The sequence below is a fragment of the Chiloscyllium plagiosum genome, unplaced genomic scaffold, assembly GCF_037043375.1.
Source record: "Chiloscyllium plagiosum isolate Xiang-an unplaced genomic scaffold, Cpla_swu_hap1 HiC_scaffold_7, whole genome shotgun sequence".
Classification (NCBI taxonomy): domain Eukaryota; kingdom Metazoa; phylum Chordata; class Chondrichthyes; order Orectolobiformes; family Hemiscylliidae; genus Chiloscyllium; species Chiloscyllium plagiosum.
This window is the reverse complement of record NW_028270145.1, coordinates 87297894-87325526: the sequence shown is the minus strand read 5'-3', so window position 1 is coordinate 87325526 and position 27633 is coordinate 87297894. Positions and strand designations below refer to the sequence as shown.

General features: G+C 39.9%; 1 protein-coding gene across 1 annotated transcript in view; it reads right to left on the bottom strand.

The window, feature by feature from the left end:
- The window catches only part of arhgap15 (Rho GTPase activating protein 15), a 741895-nt gene that overhangs the window by 291792 nt on the left and 422470 nt on the right, over positions 1 to 27633 (bottom strand). Inside the window, exon 10 of the mRNA XM_043694095.2 lies at positions 18549 to 18671. Within this exon, the coding sequence (XP_043550030.1) occupies positions 18549 to 18671 (123 nt within the window). The remainder of the gene's footprint in view (positions 1 to 18548; positions 18672 to 27633) is intronic.

The following is a 27633-nucleotide window of genomic DNA, read 5'->3' as shown; positions in this document are numbered from 1 at the left end:
GTGCCTGGAGACAGATAAAGTATTTACCTTTTATTGTTATAGTCTGCTAGCGACAGAGAGCAGGAATAAGATCTGAGTTGGGTGACTACAGTTGTATGATTAGTTGCTGAATTGTTGTGTGTAGTTGATAAGTTTTGAAATGGCAGGAGAACTTGGCCCTATGAAGTGCTCCTCCTGCAATATGGGGGATATCAAGGACATATCCGTGTCCATGATGACTATGTGTGCAGAAAATGTATTCCGTTGCAGCTTCTGATTTGCTGTATGGAGCAGCTGGAGCTGCGAATGTGCTCATGATGGAACATCCATTGAGAATGTCGTGGATGGCACATTTAACAAGCTTGTCACACGACCAGTAAGGGTTTCATAGACAGAGAAGAATTGGGTGAGCACCAGGAAGATAATAAGAGTGGCAGTGCAGGAAGCCCCTGATTCCATCCCCTCTCAGACAGGTACACTGTGAGGATACTGTTGCGGGGTAGGAGGGGGTGGGGGGAGTGGAGATAGCCTTTCAAAGGAAAGCAGCACACCCAGCAGCAAGATCAGTGGCATCACAATAGGCTCTGTTTTACAGTAGGGAGGGTTGAAGTGTCAGGGAGCGCAGTAGCTTTTGGGAACTACATAATTAGGGGAACAGATAGGTTTTTCTGTGGCTGTCGGCAAGACTCCAGGATGGTTTGTGTCTGCCCTGGTGCAAGGGTAAAGGATTCTCTGGGTGGGCACAAGATATCCTGAAGGGGAAGGGTGAGCAATCAGAGGTTGTAGTTTATATTGGTACTAATGACAAAGTCAGAAAGAGAGATAAGCTCCAGCAAAGAGAGCTAGGTAGGAAGTTGAACAGTAGGACTTCTAAGGTTTCAGTCACCAAAATACTTCCTGTGCCATGTTCCAGTGAGGCTAGGAATAGGAAGATAGCACACTTGAATACATGGCTAAAGAGCTAGTGTAGGAGGGATGGCTTCAGATATATGGATCGTTGGGAAATCTTTCAGGCCAGGTGGGACTTGTAGAAGAAGGACATGTTACACTTAAATTGAAGGGGCACTAATATCCTGGCAGGGAGGTTTGGCAGTACCGCTTGCAGATGTTTAAACTAGTGCGTTGGGTAATTTTAACTTCCCCAATATTGACTGGGACTTGCTTAGTGACAGGGGCTTGGATTGTGGCGGGATTTGTTCGGTGTCTCCAGTACCTATTTTTGGAACTATATATAAATAGTCCAAATAAGGAAGGGGCCAAACTATACCAGGTATTGGGGATTGAGCCTGGCCAGATGATCAAAGTTTTAGTGAGGGAGCATTTCAGGAACAGTGATCATAATTCTTTAAGTTTTAAGTTACTTATGGATAAGGATAAGAGTAGTTGCATTAAAGACTAAACTGGGGGAAGGCTAACCATCACAAGGCAGAAACTGGAGAATGTAGATTGGGGGTAGTTATTTGGAAATAAATCCATATCTGTTGTATGGGAATCTTTTAAAGGCCAGTTGATTAGAGTTCAGGACCCATATGCTTGTATGAAAATGAAGTATAAGGATGGCAAGATTCGTGAACCTTGAATGTCAAGAGAAATTGAGAGCTTAGAGAAAAAGCAAAAGGAAGCATATGTTGTTGTTTTGTTAAAGAAGAACAGCATGGATAATCCAGGAAATTATAGGGTGGTGAGCCTTACATCAGTGGTAAGGAAATTATTGGAGAAGATTCTGAGGGATCGGATTTACTCACATTTGGAAAAATATGGACTTATTAGTGATAGGCAGCATAGCTTTCCAGGAAATCCTTGTCTCACAAACTTAATTGAGGAAGTGGCAAGGACGATTGATGAGGACAGGGTGGTAGTTGTTATCCAAATGTGACTTCAGCATGAACTTTGACAAGATCCTGAATAGTGGGCAGAAAGAAAAGGTGGAATCTTGTGAGACCCATTAGCAAGATGGTCAGGTGGATGCAGGACTGGCTTAGTCAGAGAAGATTGACTTAGTCATGGAAATGTTGGGTGTTTTTCAGACTGAAGATCTGTAACCAATGATGCTTTGCAGGGATCAGTGCTGGGACCCCTACATGATTTGGAAGAGGGTGCAGATGGCCTGATTTATAAGTTTACAGACAACAAAAATTTTGGGAGAGCTGCAAATAGTGAGGATGATTGCCATGGGTACAACAAGATATTGATAGGTTGGAAACTTGGCAGAGAAATGGCAGATGGAGTTTAATCTGGACAAATATGAGGTGATGTATATTAGGAGAGCTGATGAGGAGGGAAGTATGCAGTAAATGACAAGACACTTAGTAGCATCAACACAGAGACGCATGTTAGTGTACAGGTCCACAGTTCCCTGAAAGTGGCAATACAGGTGGTCAAGAAGGCATCTGGCATGCGTGCCTTCATCAGTCAGGGCATAGAATATAACAGTCGCCAAGCCATGTTGCTGTATAGAACTTTAGTTAGGCCATATTGGAATATTACGTACAGTTTGGTCACAACACTACCAGAAGGATATGGAGGCCTTGGAGAGGGTACAGAATTGGTTTACCAGGATGTTGTCTGGTTTGGGGCATACTAGCTATGAAGACAGTTTGGACAAACTTGGCTTGTTTTCATTTGAATGTCACAGGATAAGGGGTGACCTGATATAAGTTTACAAAATTATGAGAGGCATGGATAGAATGGATAGTTGGAGTGTTTTATCCAGGTTATAAATGTTAATTACTGGGGAACATAAGTTTCAGGTATGATTAAAGATGTGAGAGGCAAGTTTTTATAGGGGGCGCTAAGTGTCTGGAATGCACTGCCTGTAGAGGTGGAGAAGGTAAGAGTCAAAACATAGGCATCTTGACAGATATATGAATAGGCAGGGAATTAGAGGGATACAGACCACATAGAAGCACTTTTTAATTTAGAAAAGCATCATGTGTTGACACAGTTTTGGTGGGCTGAAGGGCCTGTTCCTGTGCTGTACTGTTCTTCATTGAATGTGGTAGAGGAAACTCACTCCAAAGTTTAACTAGAAATGTCTTTTATAAATAATAAGATACAGATTATTCTATTTAGCAGCATGTGACAGTTTGCATTATTATGATAGACATTGTTACAGAGGCCATCTTGAATTGTTGCAGTCAGTGTGCTGTAAGTAGACCCACAGTGCCATTAGGGGGGATCTCCAGGATTGTAACCCAACAATATTGAAGGAACCGCAATTCTAAGTCAGGATTGTGAGTGAATTGCACCCATAATCTTCTAATGCATAGGCCAAAATGATACCACTGTACTAAGAGAAAATGAAAATTAAATTATGATTTCTACAATGAACAATTTATCCACTCTGTTCGATTATAATCCAGATGAAGAAGGTGCAGATTTACCTCTTTCACAGTCTTTTGGCATAATGGCAACCGTTTCAAATGTTGAAAGGTAGCCAGAATAGAGTTCCACCATAATTTGTTCTCTCAATGGCAACAGAGTATCCTATTAATGATATCAGCAGCTGAAACTCAGCCAGGCCCCTCACATTATTTTTTTAACTTATTATATCAATTAGTGATACAGTTCATTTTATGAGAGTGCAGCAATGTAATTTAGGCTATAAAGCTCAAGATGAACATTAAAGATTTTAAAGTTTTAGTAGAATTACTTGTCATTTAAGTATATTGTTAGCTGATGGCTTCTCTTTCAAAATCTGCTCTGCGTAGGGTGAATTACAGGTCTTCCATAAATTTACCAGTGATCTCATAATGTGCACAGAAAACAAAAAGTGCACTGCAATACTTTATTTGAACTATATGGTCAGGTTGCTGGAACTTCACATTAGAAACTGAAATATATCTATGCATATATAAATGTTATACTGGTCGAAACACTAGCCAAACATTAAAGGTGATTGCTTTACAACTGAGAAACTGATGGTAACTATCCATCATATCTTACTCCACAAAAGCTGAAAAAGGTAGGAAAAAATCTAATGGCAAAAGAATCACAGCCAAGATGAAAAGGATCTCACATTTTACAGAGCTGTTCATATAGATTGCTAAAGTAATGGTGAAAGAGACAAACAAACTGTAGATGCTGGAATCCAAAGTAGACAGACAGGAGACTGGAAGAAAACAGCAAACCAAGCAGCATCAGGAGGTGGAGAAGTCTATGTTTCGGGTATAACCCTTCTTCAGGACTGGGAGTGAGTGTAGGGAGAGCTGCAGATAAAGGGGGTGGTGGGGGCAGAGTGGTGAAGTGGGAATAGGTGAGGACAGCTGGAGGGTACGACTTGGTTGGTCAATGGGAGAAATGAATCCAGTTGGTGGCAGGTAGGAATAGAAGGAAGGGAAGGGAGTAGGAGGATGGGAAATTAGAGAACTCAATTTTGAGTCCTCTGGGCTGTAGGCTGCCCAGGTGGAAGATAAGGTGTTCTTCCTCCAAATTGAGGTTTGGTTCTTTGTGGCAATGGAGGAGGCCAAGGATGGTCATGTCAGAAAGGGAATGGGAAGGGCAATTAAAATGAGCAGTGACTGGAAGGTCTGGTCAGCCCCTGCGGTCCCAGCTGAGATGCTCAGCGAACCCATTCCTTAAGTTTACAGTTGGTCTCCCTGATGTAGAGAAGACCATATTGTGAGCACCTGATACAGTAAACTAGGTTGGAAGAGAGGCAGGTGAACCTCGGTCTCACCTGGAAGGACTTTTTGGGACCCTGGATAGAGGTGAGGGGGGTTGTGTACCGGCAGGTTTTGCACCTTTTCCGGTTGCAGGGGAAGGTGTAATAAAGTTTGAGAATCTAAAAGTAAAAAAGTCTACTATACAGGCTTATCATAATGTTTTTGAGTTTTGTTAACTCAGCAGGAGAGATCCCCTCTTATGGTGACTTAACTATGTATTTGATTGTGTACCTGTCCTTTGACAGGCTGAGACCGGAAATCTGGCTACGTCTGAACTGCTGGAATCATCTGGAGCAATGTGTGTATTTTGCTCCCAGTCCCTGAATAAGACTGTTGGCCCTGGTTAGAGATCAACTCCTTCAATTTCCTCCAAATCCAGGATGAACTGGAGCAGTTTATCGACTTCTTCCACAACTTCCACCTCACCCCCAAATTCACTTGGTCCATATCGGGTACCTCCCTCCCCTTCCTTGACCTCTCTATTTCCATTTCCAGTAGCAGTCGCCAGACAGACATTTACACAAATCCACAGACTCCCATAACTACCTGTACTACACCTCCTCCCACCCAGTGTCCTGCAAGAACTCTAACCCATTCATCCAATTCCTCTGCCTCTGCCGCATCTGCTTGGATGACGACACATTCCACTCCCAAGCATCTCAGATGTCCTCCTATTTCACACAACGTGCTTTTCCTCCCTCTGTCATACAGACATCCCTCCACTGCACCATCTCCATTCCCCATTCTCCTGCTCTAAATCCCTACCTCCAGAGTCCCCCTTGTCCTCACCTACCACCCCATCACTCTCAGCATCCAAAGCATCATCCTTAAACACTTCCGCCAACTCCAACTAGAACCAACCACGAAGAACATCTTCCCCTCCCCACACCTCTCTACCATCCACAAGAACCATTCCCTTCAACAGTCCTTGGTTTGTGTCACTCTCCCCAAACCCCTACCCCAACTCCAACCCCCCAGGTATCTTCCCCTGCAACCGGAAAAGATGCAAGTTCTGCCAGTACACTACCCCTTTCATCCAGGGCCCCAAACAGTCCTTCCAGGTGAGACAGAGGTTCACCTACCTCTCTTCCAAACTAGTTAACTGCATTAGGTGCTCTCGATATGGTCTTCTCGACATGGCAGAGACCAAATGTAAACTTAGGTAATGGTTTGCCGAGCATCTCAACTGGGCCCACAGGGGCTGACCAGACCTTCCAGTCACTGCCCACTTTAATTCCTCTTCACACTCCCTTTCCGACATGACCATCCTTGGCCTCCCCCATTGTCACAATGAACCAAACCACAACTTGGAGGAACAACACTTCATCATCCGCCTGGGTATCCTCCAGCTCAGTGGATTCAACATTATGTTCTCAAATTTCAAATAACCACCCTTCCCATCCCCTGACACACTTCCCAGCCCCTCCCACTCCCTTCCATTCCTCTCTGCCAGTAACCAGATTAATTCCTCCCATTGACCAACCAGATCATATCCTTTACCTGTCTTCACCTATGCCCACTTCGCCACCCTGCCCCGTCACCCCCTTTATCTACAGCTCCTACTACAGCCACCTCCAGACCTGAAGAAGGGTTACAATGGAAACATTAACTTCTCTATCTCCTGTTGCTGCCTGACTTGCTGTGTTCTTCCTGCCTCCCATATGTCAACTAAACTAATGGTGAAAGCAGACTTGAAAGCATAACTTGACCAGGCTGAAATACCTTGCAAGAACAATAACGAACACTACATTGGAAAAACAGGCAGAAAACTAGCCACCAGGATACATGAACATCAACTAGCCACAAATGACCCTCTCACTAGTATCTTTACATACAGATGAGGCAGGACACCACTTCGACTGGGACAACACACCCATCCACAGACAAGCCAAACAGAGACATGCATGAGAACTCCTAGAAGCATGGCATTCCAACCAGAACTCTATCAACAAACACATTTTCTTGCATCCTATTTATCACCCCCTAAGAAAAAGAACAGGAAATGACATCACCAACCCAAGGAAACCTAGACATGTAAATAAAAAATGGGCCATACCACCACTGCTTCATCCAGAGGCTCACTGATCATGTTACCTACTATGGTGATGAAACATCTGAAACTGAACCTTCCAGCTCAGTGAGCAAACCTACATACAGAATTCAGTAAATATTTGAAAGGGAGAATAATAATGGAACTTAGCTTTTAAATGTCTGTCGATTGTTTGAGAAAAGAAAGACAAGTGGCAGAAATAAAGGTTTATATGATTTTTAAAACTGTGGTAATTTACATAGAACTGGTGTCTTTCAGCACAATCTTTATCCTTTCCTACATGGCGTGCTTGGGTTTTCCCAGGCTGCAGAAACGTGTCTGTTTGAGGGCTTATTATAATAGGCCCATGAGGAAACCTCACACATAATGTGCTTAAAGGTATTGTTCACAGAAGAGTTATTGATACTAGTGAACTGGCCTGTTTTGGGATAAATTTTCTTCATGACTTCTTGCACAAAGTTCAGTAACTCTCAACAACCTGGATTATGAAACAATTGGTTATAGTATCATTCAACACAGGAAAGGTATTAGGAAGGAAAAAAATGTTTGTGGGATAATCAATCAAGAAAACACAACGATATGAAAGGCTAACATGGAGAAAAGATAGAGATTCTAGATTGTGGTGAATAGTAGAGGCCTTGCAAAACCCTTACCTGCTCAAGAAAATCTGTCACAGAATTATTTCTTTCACATATTTGCATGCAACATCAGCGTTTTATAACCTAATTATTCAATTAGTGTTCCTAATTAGTAAAAACTCTCCATCCCAGTTTTATTCAGTAGCTTCTCTTCATTGTTTTGTGGCACAGAATGCTGTTTGCAGAGAGAACAGGTTTTATTCTTAGTTCATACATGCTTAATCTGTTTGGCTGCCCAGCTGTTATCAATTTAAACCCAATGAAACTCCCACACTGAGTCTATTTAAGCAGTCAATTTTAATATATCGTGAAATGTGCAGTTATTCTGAATTGGCTGAAAAAGTAAAATTCATATTTAAGGACTAATAGTAGGCTGCAAAGACCCAGTAAATCATACATCAAGCGCAGACAGTTAGTCAATATTTGAGTATGGAAAATCAACAGGCATTTTAAGAGAAATAATCCTGCAGCAGTTTATTTTGTGGCTGTTATTCATTAGGGGAGGATGAGATGATTGATATGGTTATAGCATTAATACAAAACCATGGACAAACTAAACTAAATCATCTCAGATTTTACGCTAATGTATCTTACCGTGCAGAGATGCTATCTGACCTGTCACTAATAGCTGTACATAAATGTCACCTGACATCATTCACAAGCTACTGAGGACCAGATTGGCAACAGATTACTTTTAACTATAATAGTATTTATAACCAGATTTCTAAAGACAGAGCTTTCACATTGGTGGATCTTTATAGGCTTATATTTAAATCTATAAAAATAAAAGTATATTGCTTTCATTTGTATTTCTTTAATAAAACATTCATATAACTCCAGTTTCAGAAGTTCAGGAAATTTTATTGCCATAACCTATTCACTGTCAGTTTTACATTTAAATTATATTCCGAGAATGAAGAGGTTATGATTTTGAACTCATAAAACTGATCTCAATGTATCAGGTATACCAATGAACAAAAAGTAATTTTGAAGCTATTTGTGAAATAAGGTTAAAATATTCACACCTGTGTTGATCGTCAAAGATTGAGTCACAGTTTATCTGTTAACATGTCTCAATTTACTTAACATTGCCTGAATATTCTTTAATGTGTTGCACTTTGAGAAAGTGCTTGAAAAGGATAAAATATTAACTAATCAATCATGGGAAAAAAACACAGCTGCTGCTTATTTCAGGCTGTGAACGGTCTGAACATTGTGTTTAGCAACTTCAGAGTGTATTTCAATAGACATTTTCCTTGAGCATTTTCCCTGCAATCCTTCCACTTATTTCCCCTCCCGAATGGAGTTGGTTTCTAATTTATATTTGAGCTTTTCATGCCTTCAGCTGCCTTAACTGCTTCACTATCACACATTGTTTGCTCTTCACTGCCTGAGGTGACCTTTATGTACTTAATGACTAACATCTCTTTCAATTCACCTGTTGAAAGTTAAAATTCACACAACACCAGGTTATAGTCCAACAGGTTTAATTGGAAGCACACTAGCTTTCGGAGCGTCACTCCTTCGTCCGGTGATAGTGGAGGGCCCAATCCTAACACACAGAATTGAAGGAGCGACGCTCCGAAAGCTAGTGTGCTTCCAATTAAACCTGTTGGACTATAACCTGGTGTTGTGTGATTTTTAATTTTGTACACCCCAGTCCAACACCGGCATCTCCAAATCATGTTTGAAAGTTCTGTGTATCAGCCATGGTTCTCAATCTCAAGGTTCAAGTTTTGAGGCCCACACCAGGATCTTGAGCAGAAAAATCAAGGATGACATTCTGATGCAGCACTGATGTCGCACTGCACTGTTGGAAGCACTGATATTTGGATGAGATGTTAAATCAAAGTTCTTGTTGAGAGGATGTAAACATTCCTGAGATACTAATTTGAGGAACAGTGGTTGTTCTGGCATTCTGGCTAATACTTCTCCATCAATCAACATGACAAAACAACCAAAAAAAAAGTTCGCCTTTCTTGCTGTCTGTCAGAGATTGCTGAATGTAAGTTAATTTCTGGGATTTCTATATTCCAATAGTGACTTCACTTTAAGCAGTTCCTCACTGACTGTAAAGGTCTTTGAAATATCTGACAGTCATCAAAAGTGCCATATCAATACAAATCTTTTATGCTTGTGAGTTACTGAAACTATTTTGCAAGCTGAACGTGGACTTGTTTTCAATGTCTCTCACCTTCTTTTGGTTTTGTTCAGCACTCTAAAATAGTTTGCTCTCTTTCAGTTTCCTGATTCTGGCAAAGAGTTTGCACCCAAAATGTGATTATATCTTTTTTTCTTCTCAGATCTGCACTTCAGACGCATTCAGGTTTCGAAACAAATGTGACCAAATGTGAAATTTTTCACTTTTCCCACAGCCCTGCATCTAAATATGAAGTGGGAAAGCTCTATGTAAATGTTTTACACAGTTAATGTAGAGACAAAGATTCAAAGATCTATTCTCATATATGTTTATGAAACTAAATGTAATGGATAGATAATATTGTATTGTGCACATGGCTACCAACCACTGAGGGTTTGTGGTTGGGCTACGATGCAGCCATCAATCCTCTTTCCTTGATACTTCTAATTAACCTGTTCAGAGATGTTATTACACAACTCTGGAACAGAATGGACTTGAACTCAGGATAGTACAGGTACATGGAAGAGTCTCTTGTGACTCTTGCATCCTGGCAAATTTAGCAGTCCATCAACATTACAAAGATAGATAATCTTGAGTTTTAGATCTTTTCAAATTATCTGTTCAGGGATGTAATGACATTCTGGCGGGACCTGAATCTTGGTTTTCTCACTCAGAAGTAGGGAATGTACCACGGCACCTCAAGAACCCTTAGCTATTAACTATTCAGTTTTCTAATCAACCTGTTCTGGGATGTTATTGCACACTTCCTGAGTGAGTTGGACTTAAACTGAGGCCTTCTGGCCCCAAGATAGGGACACTACATTTGTTCTACAGGAGCACCTGATCCTTCTTTCAATGTTGAGTCTAAGCTTGTCGAAGTAGAGGGTAGACACCAGTGCGTGTTAACAAGAGGCAGTTGTCTTATATAACAAGAGGCAGTTTATTGCATGATAGCAATAACTACAAGTTACATTGATTAGCTAAGCATTAGTACTTAAGACCATCAGGAGACAAAGATGACTCCTCCATCTCCTCTGGGGCTTCATGCTAGACTGCCTAATTCTCTACCCAAAGACCATGTAATGTAATCAGATTTTGTGGAGCTTAATGAAACTTAAACATGAACTTTTTTCAGAACCAATATATGACAGATGAGAATGAGTTTTCCTGAAAATCCATGTTAATGCATGTACGGTGACCTGGCTACAAATGCAGCCAAATCAATTCGGATCAGGAATGGTCATACAAGCTATATGCTTCCAATAGGCTAGGGATGCGCCTGATAATACCCTCTCCCCGCTTCAAAAAGAATCAGAAGTTCAGACAATGTATTCTGGGCTGGAGGGAATAGAATTTTGAATTCTACTTTGTCAGAACAAAAAATGTTCCATTAAAAAGGAATAGCTCCAAACCTCAACCAAAAATGTTGACAAATTTTTATCATTCAGACCAATCATGCCACCAAATTAAGGGAAGTATCTACTTCCAATGGATCAATTATGTTTTTAGTTCATACACATGGGCGGCACGGTGGCACAGTGGTTAGCACTGCTGCCTCACAGCGCCAGAGACCTGAGTTCAATTCCCGCCTCAGGCGACTGACTGTGTGGAGTTTGCATGTTCTCCCTGTGTCTGCGTGGGTTTCCTCCGGGTGCTCCGGTTTCCTCACACAGTCCAAAGATGTGCAGGTCAGGTGAATTGGCTATGCTAAATTGCCCGTAGTGTTAGGTAAGGGGTAAATGTAGGGGTATGGGTGGGTTGCGCTTCGGCAGGGCGGTGTGGACTTGTTGGGCCGAAGGGCCTGTTTCCACACTGTAAGTAATCTAATCTAATCTAATCTAAACATACTAGTAATGAAGCTACACAAGTATCAGGAATCACTTTCTTAATGTTATTATCCTAAACTATTAAAATGAAAACTGAAATTATAACTTTAATAGATTGTAAGCAGCAAATTACATAAATTACTTGCTGCTTTGTTCTTCTCTTCTGATCTGTTAGCTTTGAGCATAATAGATCAGAATTTAATATCCATCCTACTTTCCCCTCCCCCATCTACATGGGTGCTTTTGGAGTTGAAATCCGATATGATAAGAACATTAATAACTAAGAGCATGACTTTAAGAGAATTTTTCTGATGAAGAGTCATCAGACTTGAAATATTAACTCTGTTTTCTCTCCACAGGTGCGCCCAGACCTAATGAGTTTCTTCAGTAATTTCTGTTTTTGTTCCACCTTATTCATCTGTTTTGTGGGGCTTCATAATCCAGGGATGAAAGGCTTGCTTTATGAGGAGGGACTGAGCAGTTGAGGCCTGTACTCATTGGAGTTTAGAAGGATGAAAAAGAGGGTCAAATTGAGGTATATAAGAGACAAAAAGAGATTGATAAAGTAGACATGGAGTGGACGCTTCCCTTTGTGGGGCAATCTAGAATGAGAAAACATACTTTTAGGCTAAGGGATGACAGATTTAAAACAAAGTTAAGGAGGAATTCCATCTCTCAGATGATCATGAATCTGTGGAATTCATTACCCTAGAGTGTGGTGGACATAGGGACAGTGAAGTAATTTAAGGAGGAGTTAAGAAGATTTTTAACTAGGAATTTTTAGATTATATTCCCTACAGTGTGGAAACTGGCTTTTCGGCCCAACATGTCCACACCAACCCTCTGAAGCATAACCCACCCAGGCCCATTTCCCTCTGAATAATGCACCTAACACTGTGGGCAATTTAGCATGGCCAATTCACTTAACCTGCACATCTTTGGACTGTGGGAGGAAACTGGAGGAAACCCACGCAGACACAGGGAGAATGTGCAAACTCCACACAGTCACCCAAGGCTGGAATTGCACCCAGATCCCTGGTGCTGTGAGGCTGCAGTGCTAACCACTGAGCCACCGTGCCACCCCTAAAGGATTATGGGGAACAAGCAGGAAAGTGGAATGGAAGTTGAGATGTGATACGCCATGATTGTATTAAATGGCAGAGCATTATCAAGAGGCTGAATTGCCCACTCCTTATTATAATCATTCTGTTCTTATTTCAGAACCCCCTTGCACTGCTGGCCAAAACTTTAACATTGTGATTGTATTCCTTGTACGTTCAATTAATAGAAACTGTTTTTCTTAATTTCCCTTGTCGAAAATATGCACCTTCATCAAACATCTCCTCAATACTCTTTACTTCAAGCAGAAGAACCCTAGCTAAGACCCTTCAACAGTGGAACCATTTTACCTTTTTTCCAAATGATACAAGCTATTCTCCTCATTCTAACTGATTACTTCATTTTCGTTAACATCTAATTTAGTGAGGACATCTATTTAGAAACAAATGGTATTTGATTGTATAAATCTGGTGCAATTTTAGACCCTATTATTTTAGTCAATCAAACAATGAATTGCATCATAAACTTAATCAGAGGACAAGATCAAAGATAGGAGCAGGAGCAGGGCTTTCGACCCCTTAAACTTGCTCCGCCATTTAGTATGATCATGGCTGAATTTTTAGTGCAATACCCCAATCCTGCTCGGGTGATAGTTTTTGTTATCCATGTCCAAAAATGTTGGTATATTTGTAGGTAGTTTCAAGAAGAAAACTATGGCCAGATGAGTAGCTCCATGCACTGGCAAAGGATTAACAGGACTAATGGTATCAATGTTGAGAACATTTAAATGGATTTTATAACCAGTCAGTGACAAAATACTGTATTTTACAGAGAAGACAGACTTATCAAAATAAGTTTGGAGGTGATTGTAGCTTTGGCCTGTATGATTGCAAACGTATAGGTTATCAGCCTTTCCCATATAATAACAACTTGCCTTCAAATGGCACCTTTAACATAACAAAACATTCTATATTACTTCACAGAAGTTTTTTGAAAGAAAATTTGCCAATTAGTTGCATGAGGGAATTTCAGGGCAGGTAACTAAAGGAGTATCTTAATGAGAAATAAAACTTGAAGGTAAAGCATTTTATAAGAGATTTTCAAATTTAGTGTCTTAGCAGCTGAATGCATGCAAACAATAGTAGAACAATTAGATACAGAATGCTCAAGAAGCCAAAAGCTAGCTTACAGGATTGTGAATTCAGACAAGATGACAGAGATTTAGGTATGAGTGCGTGAGAGATTGTATGCAAAAATTGGAATATAGCACCATGTTATTTCTGAAAGAGAAATCAATGAGTACAGTGGTGTTGGATGAATCAGACTTGGTGCCAATTTGGTGATGGAAAGTAATATATTGGCTGACCTCAAATTTATAAAGGATAGAATGTGGGAGGCTGGCCAGGAGAGCATTGGAATAGTCAGACAGGGGAATAACAATGGTGCAGAAAACAAACAGCAAACAAACTGATGAAGGGTTGGGTTAGATATTGGGCTGATATAACAGAAGTGAACATAGGCAGTGGGTCGGTGATATAGCAATGTAGTGGAAAGCTTATCTTGGAGTTAAATAGTTAAATTTTCAACTGATCTCGTCCCACCTCAGATTGTCATCAAAAAGAGGAGTGGAATAATTGGCTCAGAGTGGACTTTATGGATGAAGTCAATGTTTTCGGTCTTTTCAATATTTAGTTGGGCGAAATTTCTGATCATTTAGCATTGAATATGTGTCTGGAATGTCAATACAGTAGAGGTGTTGACAGCTACAAAGGACTATAATCAGTAAAGATGGAATTTGGCATAGTTTTTAGATATTGTCACCAAGGGGCAGCATATAAATGAGAAATAAGAAGGGACCAAAGATAGATGCAAAGAGGATACCAGAGATTGAGGAACCAGAGATAAGGCATTGGAGAGATAAGGATGGAGTCAGTGATTGTAGTTCCACCCAGCTGTACAACGGTGTAGTGGCACGGAAGCAGTATGAACTTGGGATCTGTTTCAGAGGTCAGGCAATGGTCCAAATCAAATTGAAAAATGCAAGCATTGATGTTTGAACAAAAGAAAACGAATTTGTGATTCAACAATACTTTCAAGGATGTTGGAGGGGAAAGAGAGGTATGAACATGAGGAAATAGTTCGTAAAAGCAATGATGTTGCACAATTATATTTTAATGAGAAGGTTGATAATGGCTCATTCGAAAAAGTGGGAAACCTTTAAAGAGAAAATCAGATAATACAAGGAGCTAAAAATGAAAATTGGATCTTCAGCAATACAGTGGGACTGAATCAGAAGAAAAATGTGAATGGGAGAGAAAGTAGGGAAAGTTGCAAATTCAGGGACAGGGCACATTTGAGATTTCACGTTCAATTCCAAACCTCTCCCAAGCAATTGTCTGAGACTAAACCACACTGTGGCAACCTTGCTGTCATTATTTTTACCTCAAGATGAGCTCTCAATCACATATTTATGGCACTACTGAGGCCAATTAATTCTCCAGGTAGAACACTGTGCAGTACGGATCCTGACTGAGTACTCCTCCAACTGAAAGCTTAGTTCATGCTTGTTACCTTCAGACCTGATGATTCTAATGCACTCTTGGCTGGATTCCCACATTCTACCCACTGTAAAATTTACGCCATTCAAATCTCAGTTACGCATATCCTAACATGTATAAAATCTGATTTGTTCATCACCACTGTGTTTAGAGAATTATATAAGGTCAGAGGCTAGGACATCTGTGGCAAGTTAACTGACCTTCTTTCTCCTCAGTACCTACTCACCATCTACAAGACCATAACTGATAGAATACGCTGTTTCTGCTTGGATGAGAGCAGCTCCAACAACACTTAAGAAGCTTGAGACCATCCAGGACAAAGCAAATGGCTTGACTGACACCCTAACCACCACCTTTAAAATTCATTCCCTTCGCCACCAACACACTTTAGCAAGAAAATGTACCATCAACAAACTGAACTAAATAACTCACCAAAGCTGGTCTGAAAGCACTTTCCAAACTCTACCATCTCGGAGGACAAGGGCAGCAGAGGCTTGAGAACACTGCTACCTTCAAGTTCTCCACCTAGATGTTCAATCCCAAATTATTTTATTAAATATATAGGGCTGCTTCTTACCATAATTTGGAAAAGTGTCACTTCTGTCAGGTTTCATGGCGGGTTTTTCTCCAAAAAGCTGAACAAGTTTTCTTGCACGGTTGTCCCAAACGTGCCTCATTAACTTACCTACCACACCTTTTATGAGGCCCCTCTCATCTGATGCTAGCCTGGTTCTTCCACTCAAAGTAGTTAGAAGTACTCGCTACATCTAGCATATTAGGGTCCCTGGTGCCAGCACCAATTTTAAAGGCCATTGTGTGCTAAATCAACTGCTGGCAGTCTGAAGCTGTCCTGCAGAGTTTGTGACAGTTGCTCCCTGACATGGCAGATAAAAAGAAATTGGTGCCCCTCTTTGAGCACAAGGACTTCAAGGTCCGATGGATGAGATGGTGTGGAGGAAGGCTGCCCTCTTCTTGGACCATTAGAACTTGCCAGCCTCATCTGAAGTCACCACGCAGGTCAATATAGTCTCTGTGGATTGGAGGAACACCCAGCATTGTAAGAAAAATGCCAATGATCTTCTCTGCGCCACCAGAGTAAGCACCACCATTCTCTCTCCACTATCTCACATTCACTCCATTATACCTCCACATATTGAGGCACATGCTCTATCACTCTCATTATGGCATGCAACATCTTCCCACATTCACTGACATCCACCCAATACTCCTTTCTACAAACTCTGTCTGTCGTCTGCGCTACCTACTTACTCACCCAAGACACCTCACCACCTCAGCCCACCGACACCAGCACTAACAGCTATGCCACCAATCTTTATATCACTCAATCCCTCCCTTTCTTTCATTCCAAGGGAAAATGGTCCTTAACAGGACTGAAAGGGCAAGGATGGGTGGCCACATTCTGGACATTCAGCTCCTCATCCCAACAGGAGGGGATCTTGACCTTTGCTGGTGAAGATCAGGATTGTTCCTGTGGGGATGTGGAAACCTCCATGTTCTAACAACCAACTACAATGCATTGTTCATTGCTGTGGCAGACCCCTCTTATATTCAATGTGCATTTAATATTAATGTGCCACATCGTGTAATCTTGATCCATTATTCTCCAATCTGTCTCCTGCAGGCACCAAAGGGGTGCCCACAGTGTCCAAGGTTGAGGGCCACCCAGTAAAATATACCTTTCTCTACTTCTTAGAAAGATGGTGTGGAAGCCTCAGAGGAAACACCAATAAGTCTGCCTCCTGCACTTTCCAGCAGCTCCGAAGCTGATTCCTCGGTGGATATTTGACCAGATTAGATTTGGAAGCACTTGCTGGTGATGTCAGTGCCATGTCTCTGCACCTGGATGAGAGGGAAAATCTGCAGATTGCTTTCAATTGGAGGACTGCAGGAGACCGGGCACTTGCTCAGCCCCAGGAAGGAGAGGACCGCAAACCGAGATTTCTATACAAATGTACAAGCAGTGACAGTAGCTACAGGCTAGTTAGTCCAGTGCTCCGGACTAGCTAATGCAAATACTGCAGGACTACACAAATGCTATTTGCACCATGCTTCATCGGGCATGCAAGAGACCATGAACAGCTGCCAAAGAGAGGCAAGTCCAGCAGACTCAGAGTCTGCAGGCTATGTGCACAGACCAGCACTCCATCACTCCAGCAGTGGTGCTTAGCACTAATGGCAAGATAATGGGCAGGTGAGGGATATTGACCTCACATGGACACAGGGCAGTGCCATAAGGTAGCCAGCCAGAGGTGGCACCATATACAAATCCCCCAGAAGGCTCCTCTCATTTACACTGCCTGCCACTCTCAGGTCTGTAGGAGTTCAAACTAAGGAAGGTGCACTTGCTTCTGACCAAATCTCCAAAGTCAATGCATTCTGGTGTACAGCAAGCAGTCTCTATCCTCGCTGCAGACTACACTGTTTTTGGATGCACATTCGATGGTGTTATGTCACTGAGATCCCTACATCAACAGCCTAAAAGGCACTATTGATGAAAAAAGTAGTATTGAGAAATTAATGTGTAAATAATTTTAATGTCAATGATGATGATCTACATAATGATACCACACTGACATCAGCATGACATGATTGAGATTTGAAGAAGAGAAGATTGGAACCTCTGGACTCAGAGAGCTGTGAACAGTACAATTAATGTTTGAGTGATAACAATGTGAGTATAAGATTCACTTTAGCATGCAGGACAGTTATTCTTAGAGAAGGACAGAGTAGAACAGCCTCAAACAGTGCAGGACAGGAACCCAAAGATCAAGTGAACCCATGATAGACAACAATGTAAGCTTAAGTCTATAGGAGTAGCATGATCTATAGATAGAGCGACAGCAGCACAAAGCAAAGCAGCAACGGTATCTATTCAAATTAATAAATACTGTGGCTACCAGAATAATTTAGATGTTAGTCATTCTGTAGAGAGTGAATCAGGTCTGTGTTCCCCAAATTAATGTTTCTGGTACATTTGGAATGCTGTAATACACCTTCCACTTTACTGAACGTGTGGAGCTGCAAAATCTCTCAAAACAAAATAATGCGCATTATTGACACTGTCATCTACCAGTTTAAACATTTGTTCATGTAGCCAATTTTGTGGCAATTAATACAACATCAGGAGGCATTTTATACTTTGGAATCATGGCCATATGGGTTAACTGTCTTAGAAACTAGATGTTCCTAGGTCATATGCAATTTCAACACGAGTCCCAAAGTTGAAAGGATAAAAGTCTAGCACACTGCGGCACTCATTTGCAACCATCCCCCAAAAGTAAAGTATGGTGTGATGGTCACAACAGACATGCTGTCTTCAAAAGAATAAAATCAATGTGGCAATGTCTGGATATTGCATTAAGATAGTCTCCTTCCCTTACTTTAGTGGTAGTGACACACTGCCACAAATTGAAAGAGCACCAGAAGCACAAAGGCAATTGCGTTGTGTCCATAAGACAAAATCATAAAAGTTTGTGTTTTTACATAAGTTGTCTAGGGCTTAACCATTAGGGAAGCACTCATGATGCATAAACAATGCATGTAATATTAAAGGTTATAGTGCATCAGTGTATTCTAATGAGGAGCTATTGCACTTATGAATCAAACACATTACCTTTAATCAGTCCTTTTTCTTGTAAAGTTTTCAGTGAAGGTCGCCTTGATATGAATTTTTTTAGTCTGCTCTTAACTCTTTTCTTCTCATTGGTGTCTGATGAGCTATGGTTCAGTCGCAGTACTGGGGATTAAGGAAGCAAACAGATGTCACATTGTTGAAGAAACTGCCAGGAAAAGTTTGCTTTACAAATTAATGTTTCATAAAGAGCAAAAAACAAATTTTTTCAAGTTATCTGGAATTTCTAACATAATATAAAAAAACTTCAAATTTCCAAAGGTTGGTTTCTACTAATAAACATATCCAAAATGGTTGTGAACACTGAGAACACCTGATCCTCATGATTCGCCTTCGACAAATATATATATATACTATAGCTCATTTCTCATCCTCAATGTTTTCCTTCTTCTGGAAGAAATGACTCTTCCAGTTTAACTCACTGCAGAAACCTGACAGAAATCCATTCTTGGGTTTCTTTACGTGTCACCATAGATGTTGGGCATCAGCAGGTTATTTGACCACAGTCAAGGCTCACACACATCTATTTTCCAGCAGTCAAAAGCAGAAACGTTGATTGAATTACATTTCCTCCCTAAGTCAGGGGTGTTATGATCAATTGAAAACTTAACTTTAATGGGAAATTCAGACTGAACTCAGCCTTCCCTGTGACACCCCTAAATTAGTAGAGTTGTTCATGGTGTCATCAGCAATTTCATAAAATGGCTTCTAAAGTAAAATGTCTGGTTTTAAATCAGATCCTATTGTAAATATAAATGTCTTGACATTATTAGTGATAATAACATAGCCTGTTAAGTCCGTCTTTAAGCACAAAGGTACTGCAATAAGCTGTTCTGTATCCATGTACTAATATTATGCAATGCAAATTCATTTTAAAACAGATGATATCCTATTTCTCTTGGCTTGCTTGAACTATAATTAAAGCCTTAGACATTAAAAAGAATGAGAAAAATTCCAATGCAACTAGGGTATTGCATCAGAATCCGGCATCTTTAAAACTGAAGATAAAACTTATGATAAACAATTATTTGACCTCAGCTGAATGAAAGCCACAATGCGTTATTGCAACAGGAAGGTTACCTGTAAACTAACAGCTTCAAAGAGTTCAGAAAGAGAAGACAACGCAAACTAGTCCTTGCCATTTTGTCACTCATGGAATTAAAAGTAATGTGGTCAAGAGAACAAGTGTCTGTTTTAAATCACAAATAGAAAATTGTTTCCATCCTACATTATTTACTTACAGTATGGTAGCTGTGAAGTAGTGACATCTAGTGATATAAAATAGCTATCACATTGATTGGTAATGGAAACAGGAATAGGTCATTCAGTCCCTCCAGCTCATTTCTCCATTTAATTATATCAAGGTTGATCTGTACCTCAAACCCATTTACCCACTATTGCTCCACATCCCTTGCTAAACATTGATTTCTCTTGTGAATGCTTCATGTAGACCAGTCTGTTCTGCTTTTAAGTGGCAACTTTCCATGACTGTTTATGTGAAGGAGTGCATTTTGATTTCACTCCTAAATGGCCTGGGTTTAATTTTAAGTGTATGTCTCTTGTTCTGGATTCACCAGATGAAATAATTTCTCTTAATCTACGTTATTAAATCTGATTAGCCTTTTTAGCACATTATTTAAATTACCCTCAAACATCTATATTCAGGAAAATAAAACCAATGTTTATACCAATGGAATCATAATGCACTTCTTTTACATCACTATCCACTTGGTGAATCTATTCTACACTTTCTACATAGATTCTTCGAGAGAAGCAATAATCAGAACTGAATACATTATTCAAGGTGGGCATCTGACCAAGGCTGTTTGTGACTGAAGCATGATATCCTTACCTTCATTTTCTAGTTCCCTTAGATAAAAGGTAATTTTCCAACCATTTGTATTGCTTGGTCTTTGTCTATTTCCACTAACTCATTGTGATATACATACATGGACAATTTATTTGCTTTTCCATGTTTCCTAGTTTCTCATCATTTTGCTTATTATGCCTCCCAACTGCATATTTTGAAATGCAACTCTTTATTTGTTGTTTAATCGTTACCTTCAAATCTATTTAAACAATATCTGGTTAATCAAGTATTCCCTAAGAGTTTTAATGCAAAATTTAATGTGACATCAGATAGCTAAGATAGACAAAGATAACCAACATTCTCACATACTGTGCCCTTATTTAATTACAATTGTCCAAAAGATTTTTTTTCACTCAAAATAAGAGTTTTAATACTCAATTGAATGTGACATCAAATAGCTAAGAAAGACAAGGGATAACCAACATTTTCACACACTGCCCTTATTCAATGACAATCATTCAGAATATATTTTGACTGGTTCAAAACTGTATCAAATTGCATGATTTCACAGCTTGACTTGCCCTCAGAACCTATTGATATTTAAGCATAGCTATGAGGAATTCTGAAGAATCACAGGCAACCAGATTAGTTGTTTGCAAAGGTGTGAACTTCTCAGTAAGTTATAGCAACAAACTCAAATAACCTATGTTACAACCAGTTCCTGGGTGAGCTTCCCTAATTTCGCACAGTTTCAGATGGGATATAGTAGGCGGTGAAGAAGCAAATGGCATATTGGCCTTCATAGTGAGAGGATTCAAGTACAGGCCCAGGGATGTCTTGCTGCAATTATACCGGGCCTTGATGAGACCACCTTGGGAGTGTTGTGTTCAGTTTTCATCTCCTTATCTGATGAAGGATGTCTCGGATATGAAAGGAGTGCAACAGAGTTTACCAGACTGATTCCTGGGATGGAAAGACAAATGTATTAGCAGAGTTTGGATTGGCTAAGATTATATGCATAGGAGTTTTGAAGAATGAGGGGATGATCTCATAGAACCCTATTAAATTCTCGGAGGACTTGGCAGCGTAAATGCAGAAATGATGCTCCTGATGACAGTGGAGACTAGAACCAGAGGTCACAGCTGAAGTAGTTCATTTAGGACTGAGATGGGGAGAAATTTCCTCACCCAGAGAATGGTGCACATGTGGAATTCTTTGCCACAGAAAATGGTGAAGGCCAAAATATGTAATGTTTTCAAGAATGGGTTAGATGTAGTTTTTGGGGCTAAGGGATCAAAGAGTATGAGGATAATGTGGGAACAGATTGCTATAATCCAACTGAATGATGGGACAGGCTTAAAGGACTGAATGGGCTACTCTTTTCCTATTTTCTTTGTTTCCATGTTCCTATACCTAAAATTGTCAAGCTCACAGGTGAGGACATTTAAACCAGTTCCTCTTCTTTATTCACTGAACCCCTCAGTTGATCGCAACAAAGTTCATTTAAAACGGTTCCCCTTCCTTTGATGTTCTCAAGTAACGATCACCCCCGACAACATCAGACCACCAAGATGTTCAAACCCAGGTGACAGTAATTTTTTTTATTGCCATGGGAGGGAAGGGAAGGGTTGATGGCGGAAGTGCGGGAGATGGATTGAACGTGGCTGAGGGCCCTGTTCACCACGGTAACATGGGACTGTGGTTGAGGAGAAAGGTGGATCTTTCTCAGGCTCCTTTACAGAAAGTGGAACAGATGTGATGGAGACGGAGAATGGATTGGGAGAATTGGATGGAATCCTTCCAGGAAGCAGGGTGTGAGGGTGTATAATCTCTCTCTCTCTGTCCAGACTTTGGGAGCTGCTGAGTTTACAGCGTGCCAGCCTGTCCCCAGAAAAGGAAATACAGAAATGAAAATACAACACTTCCATGGGCAATATACAATAATCTTATCTTGCAGCATTGTCAATAATCAGAAAAGCTGGGAGGTCTTCATATAGATTTTTTGCAGATATTTTCAGACCAGACTGTTCAGAGATTTTACGACACCACTCTGGAGCAGGTGGGAGTAATCCTAGATCTCGAGGCTTAGACGTCAGGACACTACCACTGTTGCACAAGAACCCTCAGGATTGGAGTCATGGTGTACAAATGTCACCTTGCACCGATAGTGCTTCCAGGAGTCCAATGTCCATTTTTCCCTCTCTTTTGCCCTTTATATATCTGAAGAAACTCTTACAGTCTTCCTTTCTATTACTGGCTAGCTTACCCTCATATTTGATCTTCTCTCTCCTTATTTCTTTTCTTGTTGCCCTCTGTTGGTCTTTGTAAGCTTCCCAATCATCTGGTTTCCCACTGCCCTTCCCCACATTATGTGCTTTCTCTTTTGTTTTCATGCTATCCCTGACTTCCCCAGTCAGCCATGGTTGCCTCATCCTTCCTATACCATGCTTCCTTTTCCTTGGAATGAATCTTTGCTGTAACTCCTGAATTACTCCAAGAAACCTCTGCCATTGCTATTCTACTGTCTTTTGTGCTAGACTCTCTCCCAGTTAGGAGAAGAAAGTGAGGTCTGCAGATGCTGGAGATCAAAGTTGAAACTTTATTGCTGGAACAGCACAGCAGGTCAGGCAGCATCCAGGGAACAGGAGATTCGACGTTTCGGGCACAGGCCCTTCTTCAGGAATGAAGAAGGGCCTGTGCCCGAAACGTCGAATCTCCTGTTCCCTGGATGCTGCCTGACCTGCTGTGCTGTTCCAGCAATAAAGTTTCAACTTCTCTCTCCCAGTTAGTTCTCTCCAGCTCCTCCCCCATACCTCTGTAGTTGCAGTTATTCAGCTGTAATACTATTACCTCTGATGCTATTTTCTCCCTCTCAAATTGCAGAGTTAATTATATCATATTATGATCACTGCCTCATAAGGGTTCCTTCACCTTAAGCTCCTTCATCAAGTCTGCCTCATTGCACAACACTAAAAAGAATCCCTTCCCCTTGTGTTCTCAAGCAATGACCACCCCCTACTACATCAGACCACCAAGATGTTCAAACCCAGGTGGGCAGTAATTTTTTAACTCCTGGTTTTGTATATCACTGGAAGGGTGGAAAAAAAAACAAAGTTGTCTGCAGGAGATGGTTTACTGCTGCAGCCTCTCATGACCTCTCTTTCTTTTTAGTCTTTCTGTTTGAGGTTTACCTGACCCTGTACAGATGGAACACTCCATGGGACAAAAAAAGGAATCTGCCCCGTAGTCACTGAATTTATATCCACTGCCAAATTTTCACTGTGGCAATCCTCTTCTTAAAAGTGCAATTTGGAATTAGAAGTTTTATATGTCCATAAGTAGCTTTGAAATCTGATTTGTTATCATTGCATTGCAGCTTTTTGTAAGCCTCAGCTCAGGGAGAAGATTCAAAAACAATGCACACCATGGACTGTTATGTTTTGGTATTAAATATGGAAAATGCTCATTTGAAATCTATGCTTGACAATGAATAATGTAACATAATCTTCCTTTAAAAATGGGCGCAATACAGATTTTAATTATTAATTGATTTTTTAAGGCCAAATGCCAATGACAAAAATTATGTGGTAATTTTTTTTACTGCTTTATTTTACCAAACTTAACTCTCATTCAATTGTCTTTTGATTCATTTACAAGTATCGCATATTACAACTTATTTCAGGAAGCAAGGTTTTACGGTCAAGGTGTGAATCACTATAAATATTTTGTGGTTCTGTCAAAATTTGTGTAGCCAGTAATTTTGTCTGAATTACTCCACACAGAAAAACAATTCTGAAGAATACAAACTGCCCACATCCTATGAAATGGTTGAAATGCTGCATGGCTTTACAAATACTCCTGCCAAAGGGATCAATCCTTTCAAAATTGGAATCTTGCTACTTTTGCTGTACTAATTTAATTTCTTTTTTTCATAAAGATGAAAGTGACAGCCAGTTCATGGACTCCAGCTGATCACATGTAGTAAGACCATATAATCATAGCAAAAACATTTTTCAGAAATATGGTACCATGCATGTGGTCTGGTATGCCATATGTATATTTTTTTTGGTTAAAACTTCTGTAATTCCTAAGGCAATAGAGGCCTCCTGCTCATCTTCCTCCATTTGGAATCCCTCCTCCTGTGTAGATAAATCTCCTCCTTTAGCATAAAGATAAGTGAAGTATGTCTAGAAAGATCTACATAAAGCATTTCTGGTCATCCCAACTTTGTTTTGATGCATATACTGGACTCGTCTTCAGATACTGCAGTGACATTTTTACAGATGTTTCTCATGAGGTGGGCCAATAATAGGGAAGGCAGATTTTGCCCAGTTAAATATCACTTTTAGTACCTGACTGTACCCTAAGACCTGCATTATTTAGGTCTGATTTGACACCAAATATAGGACAATTGTGCAAGAACTTAAACATGAGATCAGTGGGACAAAGTGTAACTTTATTATCCTACCATTATAAAAATGCATGAAGTGAAATAAAAATCTCTTGGAAAGGACAGCTATGGTCAGACCAACTAGAACCTTTCTAATTAAAGGCATACTGGAATTCAAGTGACCATTGAGGTATTGACAATCGGTCTTAACTTTTAACGGTAGAAGAATTACACTTCTAACAGCACAAAAATGGCCCATTACAAATACCAAAAATCGATTAAAAACCAACATGCTATTTAGACACAACCAAATATCATGTCACATGCCAATAGTCCAGGTCAAACAAATAATCTCGTGCTGCTACATTATGGCAGTGTAATAGTGGGATTTTCTAATAAACAGAATGCTGCTGTAGGTCTAAATGGACACTGTGACTACTATACAATTGAACAATGTTGTGTGTGAATTGCATTGTTAAATGCAATGTCAGATATGTTGGATGTATGTTGCAATGATTGGCTGATTGAATAAAACATTAGACCTCACTTTCCTCCAGACCTCAATCAGCCAGCACTTGCAAAACCCAAAACAAAATGTCTATTGTTAGATGTTATTAAGCATCTGAAGACCCACAAATATATACCCTTTTGGATGACAATCATATATGATCCGAGAGGTCACTAATTATTATTATTAATAAATAATACTTGTTGAATAATCACAAGTGTGTTGATAGCCACACTAACAACTAATTCAAGATAATCAGTTAGGCTCATACAATGGCTCACTTTGGAGACATGATGGTGTAATGTTGTATTATTACTGAATGACTCATGCAGAAATACTGGAATACTCTAAGGCCCCAGGTTCTAATCCCAACACAGCAGTTGGTTGAACTTGACCCATATTCAAGGAGAACCAGGACAATATCCAGGCTTTGGCTGACATGTGGCAATTAGCATTCATGTCACACAAGTGCTAGGCAATGACCATCTCCAACAAGAGAGAACCTTTGGCCCCATATTCAGGGCATTACCACTACTGAATTTCTCACTATCAACACCATGGGGCCAACTATTGACCAGAAACTGAACTGGACCAACTATAAAAATATTATGGTTGCAAGACCAAGTCAGACACTCTGAATTCTTCAGTGACTAACTTACATCCTAACTCCCCAGTTGTCAGCCCACCATCTAAAAAGCACAAGCCAGGAATGAAATGAAATACTCCCTGCACTCCTGGATAAGTGCAGCTCCATCTCTGGTAAAGAGGCTTGGCATCATGGGAACACTGGATGCGACAGATCAAATGTGGAAAGAGCAGAGGAAGGTAAGGCAGAAACACAGTAACATGGAAAATGAGGATCAAAGAATGATAGTACAGGAAAAGGGGAGGACAGAAAAAAAAGGTAGGAATATACCGACAATTAACTAAATATTACAGACATGAAAACACAAAATTCAAAGTTCTGCATCTGAATTGTGTAGTAATCTTAACAAAGTAAACAAATTGCTAGTATTTATTTAGTTAAATGTATATTATCTGATTGACATTTCAGAGCCATACGTTCAGGATGTCAAGGGATTAAGTCCTGAATACATTTACAATGACATGTCACAAATCTGAATTACTGTGGGTGTTTTTAACTCCAAAATGTGTCTTTAAAAGGGGACTGCTAAAGCTACAAAATAACTGTGGGTGGAATTTCAATGGCTAGCTATCGAAATTTTGTGTAAAACTGATGGAATGTAACACATAAAATAGCAAAGAACTTCGGTGACAGACAGACTGAGGGAGAGTGTCACCATTTGCAGACTTTGTTTAAATGGTTCCCCTTTCCAGGAATGTGTTTAAAAGAAAGATTCATCACTCATCTGTGTGCTTTCTAAGGCGATAGACTAGGGTGTAGCTAGTATGCTGCAGAAACCATAATTTGAGAACAGCTGGTAAGTCGCCCTGCACTACAGGTAAAGAAAGAAATTCTTTCCCATTCTGAATACACCACATCATTTAAAATCAGGACAAAAGAAGTTCAATTAAGCTACAAAATCAAAACATTTCAAAACATTCTTATTCAACTCTCAACATCAATGTTACTGGTATAACCTAAAAATGGCCGCAACAACTTACTTGTTCTTCATGAACAATTCAGAGATTTTTTGCATTTTAAAAACAACTTTTATCTTTTGGGACACATCTCTTATTTATAATTTGTGAATTTGTGTTTTATTATTATTTCTTTACATGAGTTGATAAACTTTTCACTAATTCAATGAAGTCTGACTAATTTGGCTCCATTTTCAAGGATGTGTTCAATTGGTCTATGAAAATAAGTATCCAGAGAAGGGATCTTGTTAAAATTAACCTCATTGCAATCAACTGAGAGGGTGAGTAAATAAAAAAAGGGGAGGTGATTCATTTTTCTTCACCTGGGATCTTAGTAGTTAGGGATATTCCCTCTGGAAATGTAACGATTTATTAAGGAAGATGGCATTTGTAAGTTTGGTCTGATAAGTACAATATGAAATTTTCATATCATATTGCTTTTTTGTAATAATATTCAAGTTATAATCTTGCATTTGTTAGTTTTTTTTTGAGCCATACAACATTGGATGGATACAACAAAATAGGTATGCACACAAATAATTGTTTCTGTTCAGAACCAATGAAAGCTGATTAAATAATTGGATTTCAATTAGTTCATGATGCAGTTAAAACGACTATCATGTTATCACAATATAAAGAGCAGGCCAACCAAAATGATCCAACATATCATCAGCTAAAGGAAAAAATATTTATGATTGTTCATTTACACAATTTCTTAAGCAATTACTTCCAATGTATTATGAGCAACAAAAGGGAG